This window comes from Prunus mume, linkage group LG2 (genome assembly GCF_029339155.1).
Source record: "Prunus mume cultivar Tortuosa linkage group LG2, ASM2933915v1, whole genome shotgun sequence".
Classification (NCBI taxonomy): domain Eukaryota; kingdom Viridiplantae; phylum Streptophyta; class Magnoliopsida; order Rosales; family Rosaceae; genus Prunus; species Prunus mume.
Window position 1 is genome coordinate 14,892,709 of NC_142699.1, and position 24,994 is coordinate 14,917,702.

General features: G+C 38.1%; 4 protein-coding genes across 10 annotated transcripts; 3 read left to right on the forward strand and 1 right to left on the reverse strand.

The window, feature by feature from the left end:
- The first annotated feature begins 2,348 nt into the window (after window positions 1-2,348).
- LOC103321234 (uncharacterized) lies at window positions 2,349-3,271 on the forward strand. Its single transcript, XM_008223022.3, has one exon. The coding sequence runs from the start codon at window positions 2,723-2,725 to the stop codon at window positions 3,056-3,058; it is 336 nt and encodes a 111-aa protein (XP_008221244.1). The 5' UTR covers window positions 2,349-2,722; the 3' UTR covers window positions 3,059-3,271.
- A 1,989-nt stretch (window positions 3,272-5,260) lies between these two features.
- On the forward strand, window positions 5,261-8,255 carry CIP8 (COP1-interacting protein 8). 6 transcript variants are annotated; one of them, XM_089044863.1, is made up of 2 exons: window positions 5,261-6,495; window positions 7,316-8,255. In XM_089044863.1, the coding sequence occupies exons 1-2, from the start codon at window positions 5,454-5,456 to the stop codon at window positions 7,399-7,401; spliced, it is 1,128 nt and encodes a 375-aa protein (XP_088900989.1). In that variant the 5' UTR covers window positions 5,261-5,453; the 3' UTR covers window positions 7,402-8,255. The 6 variants fall into 6 exon arrangements, with proteins under 6 accessions (XP_088900989.1, XP_088900991.1, XP_088900990.1 ...); XM_089044865.1 differs by having other exon boundaries at window positions 5,263-6,495; window positions 8,005-8,255; XM_089044864.1 differs by lacking the exon at window positions 7,316-8,255 and adding an exon at window positions 7,104-7,193 and having other exon boundaries at window positions 5,263-6,495.
- A 378-nt stretch (window positions 8,256-8,633) lies between these two features.
- Window positions 8,634-16,462, forward strand: LOC103321232 (DEAD-box ATP-dependent RNA helicase 28). The gene is made up of 19 exons (XM_008223019.3): window positions 8,634-9,155; window positions 9,253-9,435; window positions 9,534-9,602; window positions 9,763-9,869; window positions 10,163-10,241; window positions 10,807-10,980; window positions 11,079-11,227; window positions 11,393-11,488; window positions 11,606-11,708; window positions 11,920-11,982; window positions 12,319-12,380; window positions 12,549-12,645; window positions 12,831-12,949; window positions 13,025-13,067; window positions 13,250-13,351; window positions 13,986-14,084; window positions 14,166-14,249; window positions 15,183-15,460; window positions 16,245-16,462. Exons 1-19 carry the CDS (start codon window positions 8,841-8,843, stop codon window positions 16,258-16,260), a joined length of 2,238 nt encoding a protein of 745 aa, XP_008221241.2. The 5' UTR covers window positions 8,634-8,840; the 3' UTR covers window positions 16,261-16,462.
- A 2,093-nt stretch (window positions 16,463-18,555) lies between these two features.
- On the reverse strand, window positions 18,556-24,922 carry LOC103321231 (Transcription elongation factor (TFIIS) family protein). 2 transcript variants are annotated; one of them, XM_089044868.1, is made up of 3 exons: window positions 24,518-24,922; window positions 23,996-24,051; window positions 18,556-21,992 (listed from the first exon to the last, which is right to left on the reverse strand). In XM_089044868.1, exon 3 carries the CDS (start codon window positions 21,880-21,882, stop codon window positions 18,895-18,897), a length of 2,988 nt encoding a protein of 995 aa, XP_088900994.1. In that variant the 5' UTR covers window positions 21,883-21,992; window positions 23,996-24,051; window positions 24,518-24,922; the 3' UTR covers window positions 18,556-18,894. The 2 variants fall into 2 exon arrangements, with proteins under 2 accessions (XP_088900994.1, XP_008221240.2); XM_008223018.3 differs by having other exon boundaries at window positions 23,996-24,057.
- Window positions 24,923-24,994: the final 72 nt, after the last annotated feature.

Sequence of the window (24,994 nt, forward strand, 5' to 3'; positions counted from 1 at the left end):
CTGCACTATACACCTAACTTATAATCTTAATCCACCGCCGCCGACCTTGCTACTGTCATCACTGCCTACCTTGCTATTGCCTTACCATCCGCCGTGCTCACAGAGTTTCTATGTTATGCCTTATTTACTGCCTTACTCACAGGGGTTTATGTGTTATGTCTTATCTATTATCGTGCTCACATGACTTCGTGTTTTGCTTTACATACTTGTCATGCTCACGGGTTTCGTGTTCGCCTTATTCTTGCCGTGCTCATAGGGTTTCGTGTTCGCCTTATCTCGCATTGCTCACGTTTCGTGTTCGCTTTTATGTGTTCCGCTATGTGCCCTATTTTTTAGGTTTGCTCTTGTGTTTCCACTGCGGATTTTGCTTTAGTTTGTCACTTGTTTCACTCGTGGTTGACAAAAGACATTCTCTACAATTGGTGCTTTTCAAGTATAGTGTTTTGTGACTCGCTTGTCAAGTTTGGAGTGCAAAATATCTTTGCCCCAACTTGAGGGTGAATGTTGGCGAGTCTTTACTTAGTTAGGATTTTGGTTACTTACCAATTATTATTTAGTCCTATTGTAATAAAGATTTACTTCCTATTGTAATTTAGATATATTTCCTATTTTATTTAGAATTAACATATCTTTGTATTTGTATAAATACCTCAATATTGAAGAAGAATAATAATATGAGCGTATCTTAGCATAACTGAATATTTGCCCTACTTTGTTTGACACTAACCAGCCAATATTTATATGGACACACAGCTATTGTTTCTCAAATTGTCTAAAAGAATAACCGTTGTTTAATGTTGCATGTTTTTTATATTTTAATTTTATAGTTTCTAGGGTGGGTAGAGGAGAATAATTAAAGTAATTGCAATATTATACAAAGAATGTCGCTTATATTTCACTCTAATGTTTGTTTTACGCCTAATCTTTGTGGTCCCAAAACGGGTATGAGTTGGAGGGGCAATGTTTAATCTTGGAGCAGATAAGCTATATAATAATAATTTGTTATATGAAGTAGATACTACTGAATAAGTTAAGGTGGTGGTGCGGAATGAAGTTCTGTGTAGGAACAATGATATATAGCATCTGTATTATTTCTTTTTGCTGGCTGGAGTTACCAGTCTGACAGCATGAGTTATAAACACAGACATATGCATGCTCCTTTTTTGATTTAATTATGAGATAATAAATCATTTTAATATAGTTAAGGAGTTTAAATGAGGTTGTCAACTATCTGCTTCTGTCTCCCGGCTTTGTGTAATGAACAAGGTTTGACTTTTTTTTTTTAAATATAAGCGATAATTTAAATTATAAAGGGAGATAGTTTCTCAATATATCGTGTAAATTTGATTCAAGTGACTAATAATATGCAAATCAAGGCTTTTTTTTAAAACTGTAGTAGACCAATTGGCACCAAAGTTTGACTCTTAATAAGCATTTCACTTACTATTTTACCCAGTTAGGGGTCAGTGCCACCACACACTCCCCAACCCCATAGGCTTGGTTAATTTTATGAAACTGAATCCGATAAAGATGAAATACTTTGAACCATGCTTCGGTCGAAGCCTCCTCTGGATCTCAAATATTGCCTGCCTTTTAAGCCTTTCGAGAATGATACACATTCATCCATCTCCAAGCTTGAATTCGTTGCATCTGATTATGCAAGGTGTATGATCAAGTACCAGAACTTAGAAGATCAATGTACAAGATATTCGATAATTCTTTTTATTTTAAAAAAGACTTTAGAAGATCAATGCACAAGAGACTCAATTTGACATACAATTTTTTAAAAATAATTATTTATTTGTTTGCTCGGGACTTATTCGCCCTTTCCTTTTTGTTGGCCCCTAGCCCTAGTAGAAGAGTTTGGTCACCACCACCATCCAATAGGCCTATAATATTCACCATCGCACTTATACACTTTAATCCAACTTCATAATTAAAAAAACTGAGGAGGAAACTTTAAGCAACAACATCTATCCAAGCAAAATATAATTTGTGGTGAATTGCTCTGAGACATGTCATGCTTACATTTGATTTTCTCATCCACCAATCTTTATTATTAAGTCCTCAATTCAATTTTACTTCCAAAACTCTCCCTGAAAAATCAGGTGGGCCAATGTCATTGTACCTTAGGAAAAGTAAACAAGATGAGAGAAGCACGTTGTGCAGCCAACGACGTCGTTGTACTGTCTAACATAACTCCAATAGATTGTTTGGCAAGTCTGGTACAAGTACAACCACGTAAGAAGCTACTATATCTCAAAAAGAAAGACAGAAGTTGACACGTGGTGGTATCATCTTGTTTGATTTAAAAATAGGCAAACGTACGACAACAAAGATGATACCTTCCACTTTCCCTTGCAAGAAACGCTCAAAAATCTGAAGATAAGCTCAACATTCAACATTTTGCCATCATGACAGCTGACTGATCAGATTTGAGATACATCCATACGACTGCGTTTTGATCCTTGTAATTAAACACCCAACAGTCCCAAGAAGACCGATTCTTGACTTAAAACCCCTTCCAACAAGTTTTCAATTTCCTCCAAAAGCAGTCCAGATTTGCGTTTATCAGAAGCAACCTTTGAATTTTCATTAATTCACCTGTAAAAGTGGACCCCCTTTTATTTATCTTTTAAATAGCCGCCACCCCAGACTTGTCAAAGAGCTAATAATTAGCCGATCAGTGTCTCTCAATTCTCAACAAGGCAGGCTGAGGCAGATGGCGGTTTCTGATGCAGTGGCTGGGAACTTGACGACGATCTACGTGGCAGTGATCACGGGGATCAAGGCGTATGGGGTGGTGTTTGGTCAGAGCTTCAGTGGTGGCTTTGTGTTAATCGTGTCCACCATCGTGGTGTGCCTTATCCTGATTGCGACTCTGACGTGGGACGTGTCCCGTAAAGCCACGTATGCAATCCGGCGCGACCATTCTGTTCATGTCCACGACATGTGCAAGGGTGGTATTTGCTGGCATGGTGTCGCCGTCCAGTCGTCGGCTTCTGAGGTCCGGCTTAGGCTCCCGCACCAACTCAGTTACGGCTCGTCGTTAAATTGATAGCAGGAATCTCGAAGTGGGTAAAATGTCTCTTTCTTGGTCGTTGATGTGTTGATGTGTTGATTTGTTTGCGTTTATCTACGAACGACGTACATGGAGGGTTTTGCTTTTTGGATCGAGTGAGGAATATGATTGTGTATAAATAATTAATGCGGACAAGGTAATGCAATTGTGTGTTATAAATAAATATCGGGCTCACACTTCTCTCTTTAATTAACAGTGGACAACTGCAAGAGTTTGTTGTAAATTAAGCATTGTTTGTTTTCTCTCCAATAAACAAATAAATAAATGAACATATATTTGTCCCAACAAAATTACATTACTTCAAACATGACGGTGGCCATGGTTCCACTGTGTGGATGACATTGACCACGGCAGTTAATTATAGCATAAGTCTACAAACAACACCACGGCCTCCACGCCGTAGTTAAATTAGTCACGGCCGACCATAATCAGATCTTCTTTTTCTCTTTTTCACTTTTCTACGAGTGTTAAGATATAAGATTGTACTAATTTTTCTGTTAAAACAGGAACATATATATTCACGGGTGAGTCAGTCTGGTGATGGCAAATCCTGTCCTGATCAACTCGGATAAGATGTAATCACGCCATGCTTCCATTCGATTTACTTCCCTGCTAGACAAAGTGGAAAGTTTTTTCAAAAAACAAAGCCACTACTACTAATAGTTTTCCTCTCACATCTCGCACTATTTACGTAACAAATCAAGGGTATTTTGGAAGGAATGGCCTAATATTTTGTCAACATAGAAAGAAAAACTAATACAACCCAGGAACAACTATACTATTATTTGTTAGATGTGACATTATTAGAATTGGAAAATATAACTTTTTTTGAAATGGAATTAGAATCCCCTAATTCTCATCCAATCTGTCCGAAAATCACCTCTAGCACTAGCTCACAATAAAAATTGAAGAAATTATATGCCAAATCTCGTTGGGTTGGACCAAAATGTAAAAAAATTAAAATTATTATATGTTGTAAAAAAATTTGTTCCCAAGGTTGGGCTCATCTATATAGCCTAGGGAAGGTAAGTGTTAATGTAGGGCCAGTTTGGAATTGTTGTCACTTAAAAAAAAAAGTTGCTTATGATGTGCTTTGAAAATAATTAATTATAAAGTAAAGTAGCTCTATATTTGGTAAACAATATCTTTAAAGTGTTGTTAGTACAAAAAACACTCTCAAAACTGTTTGGTAAATTTTAATATAAAATTGTTGTAATTGTGAATAATAAATAAAATAGACATCATGTTGAAGTGTTATACACTAATCATATGGTGGTAGTGGTGGGGGTGAAGATGACGATGGAGGTGGTGGAAGTGGAGGTGGAGGTGGAGGTGGGGGTGGTGGTAGTGGCAGATGAGGATTTTGTGGTAGTGGCAGTGGCAGTTACGGTGGTGTTGGTGGAGTTGGATGTGGAGGTAGAGGTGATGTCATTTTTAAAAATTAATGATGTTATTTTGGGAATAAAAAAATTCATTCAAGGCTCATTTATGGTTATTTTGAAAAGCACTTTGAAAAGTAGAAACTTGCTTTTAAAATATGCTATCAAAAGGCCACTGCTTTTAAAATGATGGAGATATTTTATTTTTACCAAATATCTTAGACTGCTTAACTTTAAAGTGAAGCATGTTTTGGGCAAAAAAAAACAATCCTAAACAGGGTCGTAATTCTACCTTTGCCAAAAAAAAAAAAAAAAAAAAGAAAAAGAAAAAAAGTGTTCAAATGTGGTCAAAGGCGCTTTCCCTACCGTGCGTATTGGGATATTTTTTACCACTAAAAATTGTTAATTTGGTATTGAATTCACTTTTATTAATTTTCAATGGTTTGTTGTTATTTTAAATTTTATATAGAACATACATTTTTTATTGCTAAAATCATACATTTTGCGGATTCTTTATGCTGAGGGAGGGGATGATATAATTGTAATTATTATTTTTTTGGATCAAAGAATGAACATTTTAGGGTTTGTTGGTTTGTTTACTATGTTACACTCACTCATCTTATTGAAAAACCCTTTCTCTAAATTTTTTTTTTGGGGTCAAATTCCATTTCTCACTTATTAGTTATTGCATTTACGGTACCAACCACCTTCTACGCCCATATAGACCGCTAATTGTTTTGTCCTGAAAACTTTTTTGGGTCGAACATTGTTGTCCAATTTACATCATCAAATTACACCCATCCAACGGCTCAAAACGCAAGGCAAGCAACCACCCAGAAACACCAAAGCGTTTCCCGCACACAATTGACACTCTCGGGGTACAGGTCCTCAAGAATCTAATCTGCAGCGCCCACTTTCCTCGCTCCTCCTTCTTTCGTTTGTCGTACAAGGTCTTTCTTGGCCGTATCGGACATCTTCAAAACCGACACGCAATGGCTGAAACTCCATCTCAGTCGCCACCACGATCTGTGCCGGAGGCGGAGACGGAGACGCTGCAGTACTGGTGCTACCACTGCAACAAACGCGTGTCCATCGAAACCCTCGCCAATCTGCCGGACATCATCTGCCACGAGTGCAAGAACGGGTTCGTCGAGTCGATCCCGGCTGTGTCGTATGAATCGACGGATCAGGTTGACGACCCGACTTTCTTCCGCCAAGTGCTCCGTTTAATCGCTCAAGCGGCGCGTGAAGAGGACGCTCCACCACCGCTGCCACAAAATCCTTTGCCCGAGGATGATTTCTTCAGGATTGAGATGGACGGGTGGGACAACGACGAGGACGAAGACGATGCGCACAGTGTTGAGTTTCACAACCAAGGAGGTGAGGAAAACGAAGAAGCCGGAGAGGAAGTAGAAGACGAAGAAGATAGATCGGATAACGAGGATGAAGAGAACCAGGAGGATCAGCTAGAGACCGATGAACAAGACGTGAGACGACGTCGTCGCGATGTGCTTCGTCTCCGCATCCAAGACATTGCGACCCGAGCAAGTACCGGTAGGAACCGGATTCTGGACTGGGCTGAGATCTTGATGGGACTGGAGGACAACTCGATCGAGTTCCGGCTTGAGGTACCCGAATCGGACCGATATATCGGCAATCCCGAGGATTACGTGGACGCAGCTGGCTATGAGGCTTTGTTGCAGACCTTGGCTGAGAGTGATAACGCTGGAAGGAGAGGGGCTCCACCGGCGTCCAAAAACGCCGTATCTGAGTTACCGACGGTCAAAATTGCGTCGGAGGATGAGGCCTTAGTGTGCGCCATATGCAAGGATATGGTGAATGTTGGTGAAGTGTCGAAGAAGCTGCCATGTGGGCATGGGTACCACGGTGATTGCATTGTGCCTTGGCTGAGTTCCAGGAATTCTTGCCCGGTTTGCCGGTTCGAGCTGCCCACCGATGACCCTGAATACGAGGAGCAGAGGCAGAAGCAAACTGTGACTATCAGTGCAGCCGGAGCTTCCGGTTCTGGTGGAGGTAATTCGGTCTCCCATTGATTCGAATGGGTATCAGTGTTTCTGCTATTACAACCCTCCTCCCCGTGTCATTTTTCCTTTTTCTTTTTGTATTTGTAATTTATTTACTTGCGTTTGTTTGTTTGTTAGTTTAGTAGACGATTCTAAGAAGAAATTGAGATCTGTTTTCATTTTTTTCGATTTTCTTCTGGATGTAAATAATAATTTAACTCAATTTGCTGGTGGTATTTGCTCATGTTTAATTTTCTATGTCTTATCATATATGCTACAATATACAAGGACTGCTTCTTTCTCTTTAAGTTGTTATTTTGTGCTTGAAAGAGTATTAAGTTCTGACTTACTGTTTGTCCAAAATCGTCTTGTTTAAACCCCTTGTTTTTGTTTTTCTGATTCAGAGACACTGCAAGCTGCAATTTTCTGATTCCGTGCTTTCCACAGTTGTAATGCATCTCTGGAAGTGTATGGTCTAGAGTCTTGAAAATGGATGAAATTAATTTGATTTGTAAATTTGTGTTTTACTTCGATATGCATCGCCCCTCTTTGTCATGAGAGTTGTGTGTGGCGGGACCTCTTTTAAAAAAATGTGATAATGGTACCTTTTTTATATAGATGGATGCAAGGAAGCGCTGTCAGGTAAAGAAATGCTTTGCTGCTGAGTTGTTGGCAAAATCCAATTGATATGATCTGCTTTATTGTGTGCTTTGCTCTGCTATGCAATTAACTATCTAGGCATTTTCCATGTATCTAATGTACTGATTGACCCTGAAATTGAAATTTGAATTAGAGTGTTACCAGTAAACTTCTTCCGCATTTCTGTTCAGAATCCGATGGCATCATCTTTTACCATTTGTTTTCAAATAAAGCAAGGCTGCTGTTTCTTTATTTGGTAAGCATAAACTTCTTGTAATAACTCTTTATTCTCTGTGCATTTGGTCATCATAATATGAACGCCAATAGAAAAATATTATACAAGCTGAAGAACAATCGACTATATCTTTAGAATTTTGAGTCGTCTGACTCAAATGATATCGAGCCAAAATGGAAAGGGATGAGATACTGCAACAATTGATGTCTGATATGAGAATGCCTCAAGTCAGTCCAGCTAGACTGACAAATTGGTGGAAGAAGTTGTCCCTTAAGGTGAACCTTCCAATTGGAGCATCCACTTTACTTCTTTGAATCACGAAGTTAACTAAAAGGCATGTCTTGGAGTTTATAGCAGTCGGGGAAGTTCTGTTAGTAGCTAATTGGCGGGCCGAGAGCATGTTTTGTTAGTTTGCTTGTTTGCCAAAGACTCGTTAGTAATTGCAATGTCATTTTAGAATGTGCTTGAATTTTGTTTTGATGAGGTGAATTAATCGTCAGTTTTGTTATTGATACAAGGTTAAACTGATGATCATCAGTATAAACGATGGTAGTATTTTCAACTAGGGTTCATCCTTGCACACACTGTATTTTGAAAGAAGCACAAATCATACAATTGATTGACGCTCTCACTTCAATCCTGCAGTTTTCTTTTGCAAAATCACCGATGCAAATTATATTTGGGCACATTGAGTTGGGTGAGAAACACTCTAGCTTTCACTTAAAATTAAGATTTTTCGGGGAAGGTCACACGTTGGAGTTGGATTGGAAGTTGTCCCGTCTTTTTCTTTCGGAATACTTCACCTCGGGCTCAAGTTGATCTGGTCGAATAGGAAGCAGCGAGGAAAGTTTCTACTTACACAGACATATATAATGCAACTAAAGTCTTTTTTATTTTTTTTTGGGTCAAGACCAAAGTCTTTTTTGTACCACATACATAGCATCGAATTCGACGCCACAGCACGCCGGGTTTTTACCAAAAAAAAAAACCAATTTCATAAACATTTTATGAGGATTTAAGTCAACATTTTGGTTTCGTCAAAATTTCCTTACATTTTAGATAAAATGCAGCTTGATGAATTAATCATTTTTCAAACCGGAAAAAAGGAAAATAATCACTTTAATGCCTGAATGACAACGCCATTGAGAGGCCATTGCCCATGACATAAACTTCTTCTTGCTTGGCCCAAAAAGCTAAAGGGCAAGTCCGAGTCATTCCATAGCGAGAGCTTTATATGGCTTTTAAATGAGGTTATATTTCTTAATTGTCAGATTAGATTAATAAATTTGATCCCTAACTAATTTGATCAAACCCACGCCTACAATAAAATTCTTGCTTCCACTTCAGCCCTGCTTACTGGGGCTTCCACTTCACCACGTCGTCGTTTGGATTGTATTGCCTACCTTCTCTAAAACCCTAAGCCATATCCATAAACCCTAAGACTCAACTCATCCCTGACCCCGCATTAGTTCTCCATTACAATGGCTCCGAGTTTCGTATTCGAGCCCCCAAGCGACGAAGAATATTCCGATGCCGAAGAAGAAGAACAGCAAGAAGAACAACAGGAGGAAGAAGAAGAAGAACAACAAGAAGGTGTAAAACCCCCGCGACCTCGCCATTCTCAATCCCCATGGGACTTTGCTGCGTACTCCGAAACAGTCGCCGAAGAACATGCTCGTCGAAGCACCACGTCCGTCGATTTCAAGATCTCCAAAGCCCTGCAACAACGATCCGTCCCAATCTCAGACCCCATTTCCGACGACGGTACTAGCTCTGGATCCGAGTCCGACAAACAGGTACCGGCTTCTATTTCTTTTGATTACTGAAACTCTTTCAATAAATTCAATTATATAATTTTTTTGAAATGAATCTTGTTTGGTGTTGGTTATTTAGGAAGATTATAAGCCAGAAGATGATGAAGGCGATGATGCCACTAATGTCAGTGACAGTAAGTCATTTTTCTCTCCCTCAGACGGAGCGTCGTTTAATGCAAATTCGTTTATGGAGCTCAATTTGTCACGTCCTTTGCTTCGGGCGTGTGAGAAGTTGGGCTATACCAAGCCGACTCCAATTCAGGTCTCCAATCCTATTCCGCTAACAATTGATTACTTGTTACTTTCGTAATTTCATACACATCGTTTGAGTTTACTGAATTTTTGGGTTTTTTTATGTAGGCAGCGTGCATACCATTAGCTCTGACCGGGCGTGATATATGTGGGAGTGCAATTACTGGTTCTGGGAAGGTAAACCAGTTCTCCTTTCAGTAAAGTAACCATTACAGTTAGGGTTAGGGATTGTGTTAGTCGCGGTAGTTGTGACGAAATTGTCTTAGTTCATGCAATGACTGATCTTCCTATTTCATCTCAATCTGTTAACGCCTTTGTTCCTGGAATATTTTCACAGACCGCTGCCTTTGCCTTACCTACTCTGGAGAGACTATTGTTTCGCCCAAAGCGGGTACCAGCTATAAGAGTCCTTGTTCTGACCCCGGCCAGAGAACTGGCAGTTCAGTATGTGTTATTTCTGTCCTTGGTTATTTTATTTAAACGTTATATATATTTATCCACCTTTTCTCCTATTTAGTGCGGATTACATTGTAAATGGAATTGGTTGACAAATTGGTAGAAATTTAAGTATGAGCTAGTCAATCTAATACTTACTATAATATCGTATTTTGTCTTATATTGGTTGTTCAGACAAGATGGCTTGCTTTTTGAGGAGTTCCCTTTGTAAAACATCATATAATTTTTCTCCTTTGGTCTTGCCTTGTTAGTTTCAATCTAATTTCTGGTCATGGTTTCAGGGTTCATAGTATGATTGAGAAACTTGCCCAGTTTACCGATATCAGATGTTGCCTGGTTGTTGGAGGGTTGTCATTAAAGGTTTGATTTGCATTCATTTCTTAATGCCTTAATCGTCATATTCGTGGTTTGAGGTTGGATTGCTTGCATCAACTGTATTAGGTCAAATATTTGTACTCAAATATGACGACCTTGTAGTAAGCGCAAAAACCACATTGTACCTCTGAATGGAAAAAATTAAGGGAGTTTCACTAAAACACCCAAAATGGGGGTTGAAATTATAAAAAAACCCAAGCACTATTTAAACATATAAACACACCCAAAACCCATCATTACACACACTCAAAACCCATTTATAAACACACCCAAAAAGTTGACTTTGGGGTTGATTTTGGGTGTGTTTCTATGTTTAAATAGTGCTTGGGTTTTTTTATAAATACATGTCTAGGATTGGGTTTATTTATAAATTTGTAAAAAATTAACATATTATATGAAAGTGAATGAAATGATGATCCACATGAAGTGCATCTGCCCATGGGGAGCATTACATAATGCTTGCCTACGAAATGTTTTTTTAATTGCTCTTTAGCTCATCTTTTTTTTTTCCCTTTCACAAAAATATTGAAGTAATTCCATGTTTTATCAGGCACAAGAGGCGGCCTTGAGATCAATGCCAGATATCGTTGTGGCTACACCTGGACGCATTATAGATCATTTACGTAATTCTATGTCTGTGGATTTGGAAGATCTCGCTGTTCTAATTCTTGATGAGGCAGATCGCCTTTTGGAGGTTGGATTTAGTGCTGAGATTCGTGAGCTGGTATCCCCTTGCCCCTTTCTTAAAAAGTAGAATGTGCTGTTTTGTCTTACAATTTTTTTAAATTATTAAACAATTTCTAATCATTAGTGTATATGCAGATTCGTGTATGCCCCAAAAGGAGACAAACCATGCTATTTTCAGCTACGATGACTGAAGAAGTTGATGAACTTGTCAAACTTTCTCTGACCAAACCAGTACGCCTCTCAGCTGACCCTTCTGCGAAACGTCCAGTGACACTAACTGAGGAGTAATTCATTTATACTCAATATTCCAATTTGCTCTGATCAATATTTTTTTGAACTGTTGCACCATTTGACTTTATAATTCAGTCATGAGTACATGTATGTTGAAAAACATGTTTGTGTATGAGTTATGTCATATTTTTGTCTGCATCATTTTGACTGTCATGTAGGGTGGTTAGAATACGACGAATGCGTGAAGTAAATCAGGAAGCAGTTCTACTTGCATTGTGTTCAAAGACATTCACTTCCAGAGTGATCATATTCAGGTTTGTAGTATATGTGTAAATCGCTATTGTCTTCATACTTCATAGTAAGCAATTGCCTTTAAGCTCCCTTCCTCTTGTCTTCTAATATCTTTTGTTAATTTTGTATATTCTTTGCAGTGGTACAAAACAGGCAGCACACAGGTTGAAGATATTATTTGGGTTAGCTGGCTTTAAAGCTGCTGAGCTTCATGGCAACCTTACTCAAGTCCAGCGCCTAGATGTTAGTAACTTGTGTGCATAGGGGAACAGTTTGTTATTTGTGTTATTTGTATAACGTGTTAGTGAAGTATTCTCGGATATATAATATTATAATGTAGAGAAGATTGTTGAAACCTGTTGGATATACATTTGCTTTCCAGACGAGCTTTTTTTTATTTTTTATTTTTTCCTGTATTAATCTTTCAAATTCTTTTCTTTTATTGTTTATGTAGGCATTGGAACTTTTCAGGAAGCAGGGAGTTGATTATTTGATTGCAACTGATGTGGCTGCTCGTGTAAGAACAAATTCTCAATTTTTTTTTTCCTGTACATTAGTATTTCCAGGTGTGTGCATCTCTTAGTCAGTAATTCCTTTGTGGCCAAACTTGGTAACGATTTCTACCCTCGTTTTTCAGGCAATTGATTCCCGTAATAATAATAATATATTATTATACTCTACCACCCATTTATTTATTTGTGTTTTTTGTATCTGTGTATTTGGTGGGGAGTGGGAGAGAAGGGTGAATTTGTTGGAGTGTGGTCTCTTCTTCCCCCTTCATCTTGACTTTCAAGTAAAATACATAAGTTCTGCTTCCTTATGGAAATTAATGAATCTGTTTTTTATTTTATAGGGACTTGACATAATTGGTGTTCAAACAGTTATAAACTATGCATGTCCTCGTGACCTTACAAGGTAATAACTGAGACTCTTAACAGTTGCCATGTATTCATGCATTCACCTGTCCTACCATACACTGTTGCTGACTTGCATGTCCCGTTTTATTGTTTGTGCATGTATTCTTCCACTTTATTCTTGTTTGTGCATCCTTGTGAGTTCAATCTCTTTTGTTTCTTTGTGCAGCTATGTTCATCGCGTGGGTCGTACAGCAAGAGCTGGCAGAGAAGGATATGCTGTTACTTTCGTGACAGACAATGACCGATCACTTTTAAAAGCCATTGTGAGCATCATGTTTTTCCTTATTTTGTTCTTGGACGAGTTTCTTCCTTCGTCCTCAAGTTTTCTAAGTCCTCCAATTACTGCTTCTTGTTAAAGGAGGATCATGATTTCTGGAATTTACATTTTCATATTTAATGTAATTGTTATTGTAACCTTTCTGTAACTCAGTGGAATTCAATTTGATAGGCAAAAAGAGCTGGTTCAAAGTTGAGGAGTCGAATTGTGGCAGAACAATCAATTACTAAGTGGTCTCAGATAATTGAGCAGATGGAAGATCAAGTGGCCACAATTTTTCAAGAAGAGAGGTTTCTATTGTTTCGTTAGGTTTTTACCTATTTACATGTCTTCCCTAGAACTAATTAGATGCCAAATATATGCAGGGAAGAGCAAGCACTAAGAAAAGCTGAAATGGAAGCAAACAAGGTATTTAACACCACTCCGCCCTCGCTATATAATTGTCGTCTTTTTTTAGAGCGCAATAAACAATCAGAAGGTTTTACATTGCCCTTCTTTTGGGAACTTTGATGTTGCTACCAATGCATTGTTTGGAAGGTTGATGCTATGTATATAATTGCTACTATGATTGTTTGTGGCCTTTAATGCAGGCAGAGAATATGATTGCACACAAAGATGAAATTTATTCGCGCCCCAAAAGAACCTGGTTTGTAACAGAAAAGGAAAAAAGGATTGTAATGAAGGCAGCTAAGGTGATTTATTGATGCACTGTATTTGTCTTATGTTGACATGCGTTTGTTCAGTCATATACAATGTGGTTGATTTGGTTCATGGATGCCTGTTATTTGCATGGATTGTTTTATAGACTACAAATTTGTGTTATATAAGAAAGACGCATTTGCAAACACCATTACAAATGCTTCCGATATGGCCAATTGGGAACCATTTGTATTGTTATCTACCTGCCGTGTTTTCTGATTTGATAATTCAATTTTCAGTTACCACCTGTCCTGTTCATGTGTCACTAGGCTCTATTGTATTTGTATGCAATATAAAGAACTTTATTATGCCCACTCTGTAACTTAATAGGGTATGTCTAAACTTTTTGTTTCTCTTTTGAATGCCAAATGAAATAAAAAAAGTGGTCATTCAAATTGTAGTAAGACCAAATTAATCTTCAAATTTATTATTCTTTCCAATGTGCTGGTTTTTTGTTCTTTTTTATAATAGGAGTAAGAAACACTTACAGCTGTTTTAGATCTTCACTGTAGTCTTATTTTTCTATAGGATGACTTGTTTTCTTTCTTATTATGATTTTTTTTTTAAATGTGTTTACTTGACAAAGTAAAGGTATGATGCTGTAACATTTTTTTCTCCTGCTGGCAGGCATCCAATGAAAGTGAAAAGCACTCTGGAAATGAGGTAATCAGTGCCCAACAAGCTGAAGACTTAAAACTGAAAGAAAAGAGGAAGCGGGAGCATGAGGTGATATAATCCTAGATTTTTTTTTTTCTATTTTTTAATTAATCCAAGTTAAGCATGTAACATGGTAAGTTTGTGGAGCAGAAAAATTTGCCTCGAAAGAAGCGAAGGAAATTGGAAGCAGCCAGGGAAATGTTAGAAGAGGAAAATCAAAATGAAAAGTCGAATGTATGTCTCTCTCTCTCTCTCTCTCTCTCTCTCTCTCTCTCTCTCACACACACACACACACACACACACACATGCCTTTCTCATGCGTTCCTGTGTTGTCATCTTAGTTTAGGTCAAATTAAAATAGCCAGAATGTTCAGTTTTTTGTCATCTTAGTTTTGAGTCTTACTATATCGGCCTGAGTGATCCTGCATGAGGGCCAGTCCTGGATCCCGGATACCAAGATTGGTCTCTGAGATCATACATATATATGATTAGTTAAATAGTGTGTGTGTGGTTTTTTGTCATCTTAGTTTTGAGTCTTACTATATCGGCCTGAGTGATCCTGCATGAGGGCCAGTCCTGGATCCCGGATACCAAGATTGGTCTCTGAGATCATACATATATATGATTAGTTAAATAGTGTGTGCGTGTGTGTGTGTGTGTGTGTTTTGTTACGGTGGAATAATATGCATAAACAGAGAGGTTATCAAATAACACAAGTATTTGGTTAGTTGGTGTTTGTGAACTTTTTATGCTTGAGGTCTGAGGTTCTTGATAGTGATTATTTATTTTTATATTAATGAAAGAGCCAAGTGGGTTTGCTTGATCTGGTCCCTTGCATTTCCCTTTGTGAAAGGCATTCCATGGCTAAAGAACAGTTCGATTTCGTCAGTATGATTTTCAAAATTCTCCTGTATGTGGTATTGCACCTCCAGGTAGGGGGATTTCTTCATAAAGCTCAGCATTTAACAAAAAAAACTTCGATTATTGTATATATTAAGTAGATAGGTTAGAAGATGGTCAAAGATACTGTACCTCTATGTCCGTGTTGTGCTTTTCTCTAAGTTTTAATGTAATCATAAAGCTCAACATTTAGAAAAAAAAAAAAAAACTTTATGATAGAATATATTGTGTAGTTGCACACAGTGATCACTATGTAAGAAATTGCAGGGTAGTGGAAAAAGTAAGAAGGAGAAGACTGGAATGCCACTTGTTGACGTGGCTTACCGACGGGCAAAAGCTGTGAAGGCTGCAAAGAAGGCAACAGATGCTGGCAAGGTTGTGAGGAAGCCTAGCAAGAAGTCTAGTAGTACTCCGCAAAGAACTCAGTCAAGGACAGATGAGATGCAGGACCTGTTCCAGAGCGACATGAGTCAAAGGAAGCAGAACAGAAAAAGCAATGGAGCCGGAAAGAAAAAGTCCACAAATTCTTTTAAGAGCAAGTCAAGGTATGAATCACCTTAGCTTGTGATTAATATACTTGTTTCGGCTTTAATTTGCACCTTCTTGAGCATTGTATTTGATATATATATAATTTATATTCTACATTTAGTTAAATTTTGGATGCTTATTTCGGCTAACGAAAGTCTTGGAGAAATAGATCTGTGGTTAAGTCACTCCAAAACTGAGCTGAATGTAGAGCATAAATTCTATATTTAGATTGGCAGATGAGCGAGGACATAAATTCTATACATAAATTTACAGGAACATCTCATCCTGATGGGAAATAAATCATTTAGGCTCTTGTTTGGTTAAAGCCTGGCAGCATGCATTGTAGTCCTTTAGGGTAGGGAGGTTTTGGAAAAATAAATGAAGTAAAGGTCCTTTATGCAACATTGAATTGTAGTAGCACTAGTGGCTCAAATGTTCGTATTTTCTAGTTTCCATAAACAAAGGAACTTTAATGGTACACTTGAGGACACGTTTTGAGCCAATCCTTTATGTCCACCACAAAGTGACATATGTCCTCTATATTTTAATTGTCAAAACAGTTCTTTTTCCCCACTGTTACTGAACCCCTAGGTGTTTTACCAAAACAGAAAAAAAAATAATAAAAAAATCCCATTGTTTTGTTTTTCACTTTGATTTTTCTCAACCTTTAAAAAAAAATAAAAAATTTCCTTCCTCTGTCAAGGTAAGGTGGAGTTCCTTTATCACCTCATCGCATGAATGATATTTCATGTATATCTGAATTCTGTAATAATTCTTCTCTGTTTCGATTTCTTTCTTCAGGTACAAGCGGAGGTAGCTCCATCAAGCCTGCAATGAATCCCCTATACCATGCAAAGTGTGATTGGTTTCTTCAAAGGGGTACTGAGGAGCAACTGAGCATGTAACCGGCTTGTGCTAGAAGAATATTTAATGTAATTTAATCGTGCTTGGTTGCCTGTCTCATGTATATCTGCATTAATACAGTTAATTTGTTTAATTTTTTAAGCATTATTCGTATATCTACATTAATAATCATGATTTGTTTTAATAAAGCAGTAATAATAAAAAAGTAACTAAAATAGAAATTGATATTATAGTGGATAAAGTTCTGGAAATTGTTAATATAAACTTTCGTCCGAAACAAATAACGCCTTTCATTTTGTACATTGCTGCTATATAAAATGCTCTCCTGGTAAAGGCAAGAATATGAAATGAGGCCCTCGTATAGTCCATGAAATAAAGTCGGTCCCCTCATTGTTGGACAGAGATTCATTATGGCCCAAAAAATTTAATGGGAACCCAATCCCAAGTCGAAATATAATGGCCCACAGCAAGGCGCAATTGTTGAAATCGCTGCCCAATAATGTGACGAAGTTTTAGATAGCGACCCAATACTAGGCCCAAATATGTAAATGGCAGCCCAATAATAGGCCTAAGTTCATCAATAGCTGCCAATGAAAGGCCCAATTTTAAAAGGAGGCCAACGATATAAAATGTGGCCCAATAAGAGGCCCAATAATATAAATGGTGGCTCAATAGGAGGCTCAATGAGATCATTTGCGGTCCACTAAGGGGCCCAATGATCCAATAGCAGCCTAATACGAGGCCCAATAATATAGATGATGGCCCAATAAGAGGCCCAATGTTTTTTAAATTGCGACCCAATATATGACCCGAATAGTTAAATGGCGAGGCTCAATTATATAAATGGTGAGACCCAATGATATAACTGGCGGCCTAGTAATAGGCCCAAATGTTTTAAATGGCAACCTAATAATGGGCCCAAATAGTTAAATGGCTGCCCACAAATATGACCAAATTTTAATAGCGGCCCAAATACTGAAATTGAGGTCCCCAATGACTAATACAAGAATTCTGTAGTGAGGGCTTTATATTGGTTTTTAGGTGATGCCTTTTCTTTTAACTGTTGGTTAGCCTGATTCAACGATTAAGAGAATGATCTCAACTAAGGCCACATATAAAGCCCTCACTATAGAATGACTCTAGACTAATATATGCGGAAATCATATATTGGGCCTATATCTTATTTGTGGAACTGGATAGTGGGCCAAAAACATAGCTAACAGCCTTTAACCCACTGAAATTGGGCTGACTGGGTGTTGGGTTGGAATGGCTCTGTTAAGAGTAAATATAAATTTAGAGTGTTACTAAACGAGCCTTAAAACTAACTGAGTACACCCTAATATTTAAATTAAAATGTAAAATGAACTAAGTACAGCCTATTTAACTACCAAAGATACCCCAGTACATCCTAATATTCTCTCTCCAAAAAAAAAAAAAAAAACATTCATCTCCCCACAATCCCTTTTTCTCCATACTTTGATTCTCGAAGTTTTTAACTGTACAATCTGGACAAATTGTTCTTTTTGATATATCCAAAATCTAACTAATGATACAAAAACATTCAACTGAATTCTTTGATATTGATCCTAAATCAAATAATGAGTAATACTCAGGTAGTGAATCACTCTTGTTAAAATACTCAATTTTGCAGCTTCGGATTTTTAAATTTTTTCCCAAAAAACACAGTATTTTATGCCGTCTGTTTTCATTGCCTTACTTGCTGATAGAAGTCCCAATATGATTCGTGTGGCTACTTTTGTGGAGGGAAATTGGAAAAAACAAGGTTTTACAAAGGGTTTCAAATATTATAGGAAATTTCTTGAATTGAAAGATGAGAAAAATGAAAAAAATTACACGATTGAAGAAGAGTGATTGAAAGGAGAAGAGGTTCTGTTGGGCTTGGTTTTAAGAGTTCGGCTGTCCAAATGCTAAGATGGAGAAGATAAGTGTAGGGAAAAAAAAATATGCTGTGTCATGTTTTAGATGGTTTTTAAATGATAAGAGAAAAAACAAGCAGAAAATCCGCATTAATAGAGTGTAATTATTAAAATTATATTTGTTTCATAATTTAATATATCCTTTTTAATCATTTTATATTATAATAAATTAGTAATTTAATAAATAATTTGACAGTACTCTTTTAATTTTAGAATTCGTTTAATAACACCCTAAATTTAATCCTTAATTTTTTCTGTTTCCGGTAAACTCACTTATTAAGAGACCCTCCTCGTAATCAACACTTAAATAATGTAGGAATTTGTTCCTATAATTTCTGTGATATACATGGAAGAAAAATTACAGCTACACGTACCAAAGTCTCCTCCTATGTTGCAAATGGCCTTCTATGAAACACAGGAAGATAAAGAAAAGGGCAAAAAAAAAAAAAAACCAATAAATAAAAACAAGACCCTAATTCTTCCTTCAGCAATTAATCACATAAATCATGTTACCTTGATAATTTCCTCCAACTTTATTCAGTTCAACTAAAGCGAATGAGCTCACCCACTTCTGGATCGCATGTATCAATCTACTTAGTTGGATTTATGAAACTGATCCAACGAGACGACTGCCCGCAGTTAAAAATTTCTCATCTCCATGGTGGTTGCTGTTGCTGATGTCTGTAGCTAAACGGGAATGATTCCCAGCCACTATCTGGTTCCTTCCTTTTCCCACCAACGGTGGAACTTGAAGGAGGGGGTTGTGAGTTGTTCCTCAAATGATCCTCCATAGACCTGCCACTCTGACCATGAATGAAAAGGTGCCTCAGGCCCGAGTCCCTATTGCCTCCCTCAACCATAAAGCCAGAATTCAGATCAAAGCTAGGAGGACGTGAGGGCCCAGCACCATTTAGACCTGGTTGTGCCGTTGCACTCAAGTTCATAATGAACGGTGACTGGGAAAATGGAGGCGGAACAACTGACGGAGACGCCATTATTTGAGGCACAACAGGAGCTCCTCTAGAATCCACCATGTAGGGGATTGTGCCACCAGGTCCATACATGGCTGAGGAGAACGACATGGTAGGCCCTGTTGCCAGTCCATTGTACCCAAAAACAGGAGAGTGAGTGTAAGAGACCGTTGAACCCATGTCCAAAAGATTCCCCGTTCTTGCCATGCTAACATCTGCTGCAGTCTCAATAGCCTTGCCATTTGCCAGGGACAGAGTTTGAGGAGCATCAGTTCTGTTTATCTCCACTCGAGTACCCATGATAGAAATAACTGAAGCATCCGGTTTAGGCCATCCATATGCATTTGCAGTTTGAGAAGACTTACCTGGTCCTTGATCTGTAGAATCATTATGAAAATATGGCCTGTCATTCAAATCAAAATTCCTCATAGAAGGCTGCATTGACGATGACGATGAAGCAGGAGATGGGCTGCGACGGCCATTCCGATTGTTTAAGAACTGTCCTTCCATCCTTAAATCCGATGGTAAGGCATCACCATCATCATCAATACGATTTAGATCCAAATTGGGCCTCCCTGATCTATTTTGACTCACTTCAACTGAAGATTCCCCAGAAGGAAGGCCAGATGACACCGGAACTTGTTTTCCTAAATCATCTCCACCCTCAGCCACATTCAGATCTATGTCAAGGCAATCCAGTCTCTGCTTTGAGCCATCACTGGTGGCCCCTGTAGAAAGATTCTTGTCACCATCTGAAAATCTGCGAGGAGATGCTCGGCGAAAAGCACTAGTAGCAGCAGATCCTTTCCACCCAATAGCCCCCTCAAACTGCAAAGGGGCTACAGGTAAACCAGCAGCTGCTACTGGCCTTGAAACAGGAATTGGAGTAGAGACAGGATTTACTGGGCGATCCATTTCATCAGAGCACACTTCTTGATTTAGATCAAAAAAATTACAAAGGCTTTTTTCTGGGATAAGTTCGGGTTCTTGAGCTGCTTCAGTCACCTGAGAGGACTCCATGTCATTAGTGCATTGTTCTGGAATAGTGCCCACATTTTCTGAATTGACTATGTGGCCCTCCCTCTCAGGATTTACCTCTGCCGAATGACTTTGCTCAGTTGCCGCCTCCTTTGGTGAAACATGAGTGGGTAAGTCCTGTTCTCCATTTATAGAGTCTGGGCTATCAGCTCGTCTGAGTCCACCTTCAGAGATTTTCTCTGAAGATGAACTGCAGTATGGTTCTCTATAATCCACTACTTCTCTTTCTACTTCTTGGGCTACTTGTCGAGCAACTTCTAGAGCGTCAACCATCCCATACTCATGATCAATATCGTCTGCAGTTGTCAATTCCTCACCTTCATCGCTGACATGCTCCATATCTTCATCAACAGCTCCCGGGTCAGCCATCTTGGAAGAAGTCTCTAAATCTTCAAGTTTTCCTGACATGCTACCATTACCAGACAAGTCATGTGGAGTGTTTGAACAGCATTCACCATCTTGAACTGTAGTATTGCAATGATTTACCGCTCTTGCGTCATCCATCACACCTTTTGGATCAGACGCAGCTGTCCCTTCATTAGCAAGAGCAGTAAATTTTTGACAAGAATCGTCCTGGTTGGCATTACCACTTTTTTGCAATGCAGAATCAGTAGCAAAGACCTGGGAATTTGAACCATCAGCACCTGAAGAAACAAACCCGGGTTCCACCAGACCAGGCCCCGAAGAGATGTCTGTCACACCCAACTTCTGTGGAGAACTGTTGACTTTCTCATCCTGATTTTCATTTTTGGAAAACTCATTTGATTTTGGAGTGTCAGAAAGTCCATCAACATTGCTCAGCTTTGCTACTGGAAAACTAGAAGTTCCAATTGAAGCAGTTCCTCCCACAGAACACATAGAGGATTCATCTTTTATAGGACTTTCTTGAATAGGGTCCATGACAACAGCAGAGGCCAAAGGATCTGGAGATCTATCTTTGATGTCTGCATTGTCTAAAAGTTTGTGGGTTGGGGACTGTTTGTTACTCAGTACAGCATCAGCATTTTCTAGTTGAAGACCGCCTGAAGTCCTTAATGGGGACAATTCATCTCGAGCAGGTCCTGATGTGTGATTTTCTCTGTTAGTACCTACTTCTGAAGTACTTTTTACAGCAGAAGCCTTAGAATCTTCTTCCAAAATCTTAGAATTCCCATCATCACAGAGAACCTCAGCATTCTCAACATCCTGCTTCCAGCTATCAAACAGCAGTCTCGCTCGATCCTGAACCATTGTGCTTTTGTGGCCAAGAAGACTCTTCACGGTACTCCAGATCCCTGAAGATATTGACCGCTTATTGTCTATATGCAGCTTTTCAAGTGCTCGTAACAGCGCAGTTATTGACTCTTCTACAAAGCTCTCATTCGTATCATTACCTAAGTTTTGAGCATCTTTAAGCCATCTATCAACAAACCAGAGTCCATCTAATTGAATAAAAAGATCTAGACAATCTTTATTCTCCGTGGCAGCAATTGTGCTAGCAACAGCAGCCCACTGCCTGGTTGCATCACCCACATTATTCGCAATAGAATCTTTCTCACTCTGCATTACGTTGACCAGCTCCTCAACTCGAGACGGGGCTGTGAGCCCATCTTTCATCTCAGTTAAAGTAAAGAAATCTTCGAGTGTCATGGTGCTTTACATAACATGCTTACAATCGAAGAAGTCCACGTAGAACACCAAAACTTTAATTTCCATTAAGAACTGCAGTAGGCTTTGATGACAATATTTGTGAAATAGCACTGCAGAAGTAACAAGACAAGTATTATGACCATCAAACATATGACATATAAAATGGATATTACCTTAATCACAAACAAGATCAAACTAGTATTGACACGTAAAACATAAGCTTCAAGAATGCAATATGATACCTCTAATAAAGGAATATAAAATTATGAATAAGCAAGTTAAATCCACTTATAATTTAGGAGCAGTACTTATAAACAAAATCATTTACACAAACTAATACCGATTTACTAATATGTACTACAACAAAAAATATGAGATGATTGCCCTTAAATGGTTAGCAACACAGAATTAAACATTTTTAGGATATCAGGCAGTCAGTGCATCATGGCATGGTAGTATTTGATGATATTTACACCAATTTATAAAGTCCCATTGCCTACAAATGCAACAAAATAGTAGAACTTCATGGCATGTTAAGGTCATTCAAACCATTTCTTTTCTTATTAAAATGTAAATCAAACATAACTAATCATTCTATAATTCTTGTATCCTTGCTAGGTGAAGAAAGAGAACATGATTATTTGAACTAAAGTACAAATTCAAGTACATACACACATACATCTCATTGTGTAAGTATAAGAATTGAGACCAATTACAAAATCTAACAAGTGAACTACATATACTTGCCGGAGAGGTGAAGAGTAAACGTATAAAAGGCATTAGATAAATGTTAACTAAATAAACTAATACACAATCATTGGGTCAATATAACAGAAAAATTATGTGAACATTTTTACCTAAAGAAGGATAATATGACCCAGATGAGATTTTGTAAAGTAGAATATATATAAATTTGCTAAATTGGAAAGACAGCATGCCCGCAAATCCAATTAGTTAAGTACATTTAACACTCAAGAATTCAATGACCTCAAATAATTCAAAATTAACGATTCTTTCAATAAAAGATTTTGAAATAAAACATTGATAAAGTATGAATATGAACTATATTTAAGTAAGCCCCAACTTATACATTGCCACCATTGCTTATTTACAACAACACAGGGATAAGATGACAACAACCATTGGAGAGAGAGAGAGAGAGAGAGAGAGAGAGATTGTGTACCCCCCATTATGAGAAGAAAAATAACACAAATCAAATTTCAACTTCAACAATCCTTCACAAGACAATTCGTGTTTTATACTAGCGGTACTCGTTTACGGGACATATTTTATCCCAGAGTCTCAGAATAACTACTTCTCTCTGAACAGAACTCTACTCCCAAAATCCAGTAGAACTGCCCGACCCCATATTGATGTTACACCCGACACATTTCTACTGCCTGTTGAATCTGGTTATACCAGAATTCAGATACAAGATTCACTTTTTTACATCCAGCGTATACAAATCCTTAATCGGATACTAATCTGTCATTAGCCAACTTATTGAAAATAATATTAGTAAAAAAAAAAAACTTATTGCTAGACTAGTACATTCCACCAGTCTGCGCAAGTGCATAGCAGCCAGACAATGCATTAATCAATGAGAAGGTTTTCAAAGAGCTTTAAAAACATATAAAAGCAATTAGCACAAATGTTCAACGAAACATATAAGAAATGACTTAAACTTCTGCTGCTAGGGAAGGAAGTGCGGCATAAAGAAGAGAAAATAGGCTATCTCACATGCACAATGTCTAGTGTTCTTAGAACTAATCCACAGGGAGGTCATCCAATAAAAATAACTACAATTCATATGAATATTCAAAGTATGATGCTGTATAGAAGCATACAACAGGAGAAAATGAAACTATGATGTCCAATAAATCATGAAATGAAAGTTGTACTGAAGGTAGAATTTTGCTTCACCGCCAAATTTAGAATACATAAATATATAAATATGCTGATAATTAATAAATGACCATTTAAGAACGCCTGTGATAAAAGCATCTCTTACATATCATGCAGAGACAAAAGGTCTAACATAACATATTCCAAATCTCTTGTTTAACACGAGAGAGAGAGAGAGAGAGAGAGAGAGAGAGAGAGCGATCCATACCTGCCGCCTGGTGTAGACAGAAACTTCTTGATGAGGATCGACAAATAAAAAGTACTCTAATCCTGACACAAGCGAACAAGCAATAAATTGAAAGCGCAAGTAGAAACTACAGGCATATAACATTAGTAGGGAAAACAATTACCCACACTCAGTAACCAGACAGTGAACCCTAGACTCAACCGCTATGCATAGAGTTCCTTTGATTTATTCAGAAGGAAGCTATAAAAACCAAACAAAACAAACAGCTGCGATTGCCATGTATAGAGAGTACCAAACCCTAGTATCCAAAATAGCGAAGTAAAAGCAAGAGAAACAAAATCCCACGCTTTCAGGGTTCGGCCGAACGAGAAGTGGTGTGAAATACGAGGATATGGAAAATTATAATCAGGATTATGAGAATTAATGCTGTGAGATATGTGCTTAATTAAGGCTAATTCCAAATTGAAATCGAATTAATCACACAACATCATAATGCGAAATATAAATAGCAAAAATTACAATCAGAAGTGTCTTCTACTTTACCTTCATGAACGAATTCGAAAACCCTAGCTTTGACACAGTTCCAATAGAGAAGCTCCCCCCACTCAGTAACTCTCCTCTCTCTTTTCCCCGTGTGTGATTTGGGGCTTTCTCTCTCTAGCTCCTAGGGTTTCTATTCCTCCCTATCTTCCTTGGCAAAAACCCTCGGTTTGTTCTCTGTGAAGAAGCTCTTTTCGAACCAGAGAGAGAGAAGATAGTCCAACGTTTCGTCCTCTTAGTTTTTTCTTTTTCTTTTTTCAGAAATTCTGTATTTTGTAATTTGTGGGTGCTTTTAATTGGAACCGGGAAACTGCACGTGCAGCTCGTGCGCGGGGCGTGACATGGATTTGGATGGACCGGGGAGTCAGCTGGTCCGATGAACCGGTAACGTTGTTGTTTGTTCGTATAGGGAATAGGGAATAGGGAATAGGGAATATAAAATAGACAGATAGATGGGTTGGGTGCACCGAAGAAGGAGAA

Coding starts and splice junctions, on each gene's coding strand:
- LOC103321234 (XM_008223022.3), top strand. CDS start 2,723: ATGGCGGTTTCTGATGCAGTGGCTGGGAACTTGACGACGATCTACGTG.
- CIP8 (XM_089044863.1), top strand. CDS start 5,454: ATGGCTGAAACTCCATCTCAGTCGCCACCACGATCTGTGCCGGAGGCG. Junction 6,496..7,315: donor AGCTTCCGGTTCTGGTGGAG/GTAATTCGGTCT, acceptor ATTTCTGTTCAG/AATCCGATGGCATCATCTTT.
- LOC103321231 (XM_089044868.1), bottom strand. CDS start 21,882: ATGACACTCGAAGATTTCTTTACTTTAACTGAGATGAAAGATGGGCTC.
- LOC103321232 (XM_008223019.3), top strand. CDS start 8,841: ATGGCTCCGAGTTTCGTATTCGAGCCCCCAAGCGACGAAGAATATTCC. Junction 9,603..9,762: donor CAATTACTGGTTCTGGGAAG/GTAAACCAGTTC, acceptor ATATTTTCACAG/ACCGCTGCCTTTGCCTTACC. Junction 12,646..12,830: donor GATCACTTTTAAAAGCCATT/GTGAGCATCATG, acceptor TCAATTTGATAG/GCAAAAAGAGCTGGTTCAAA.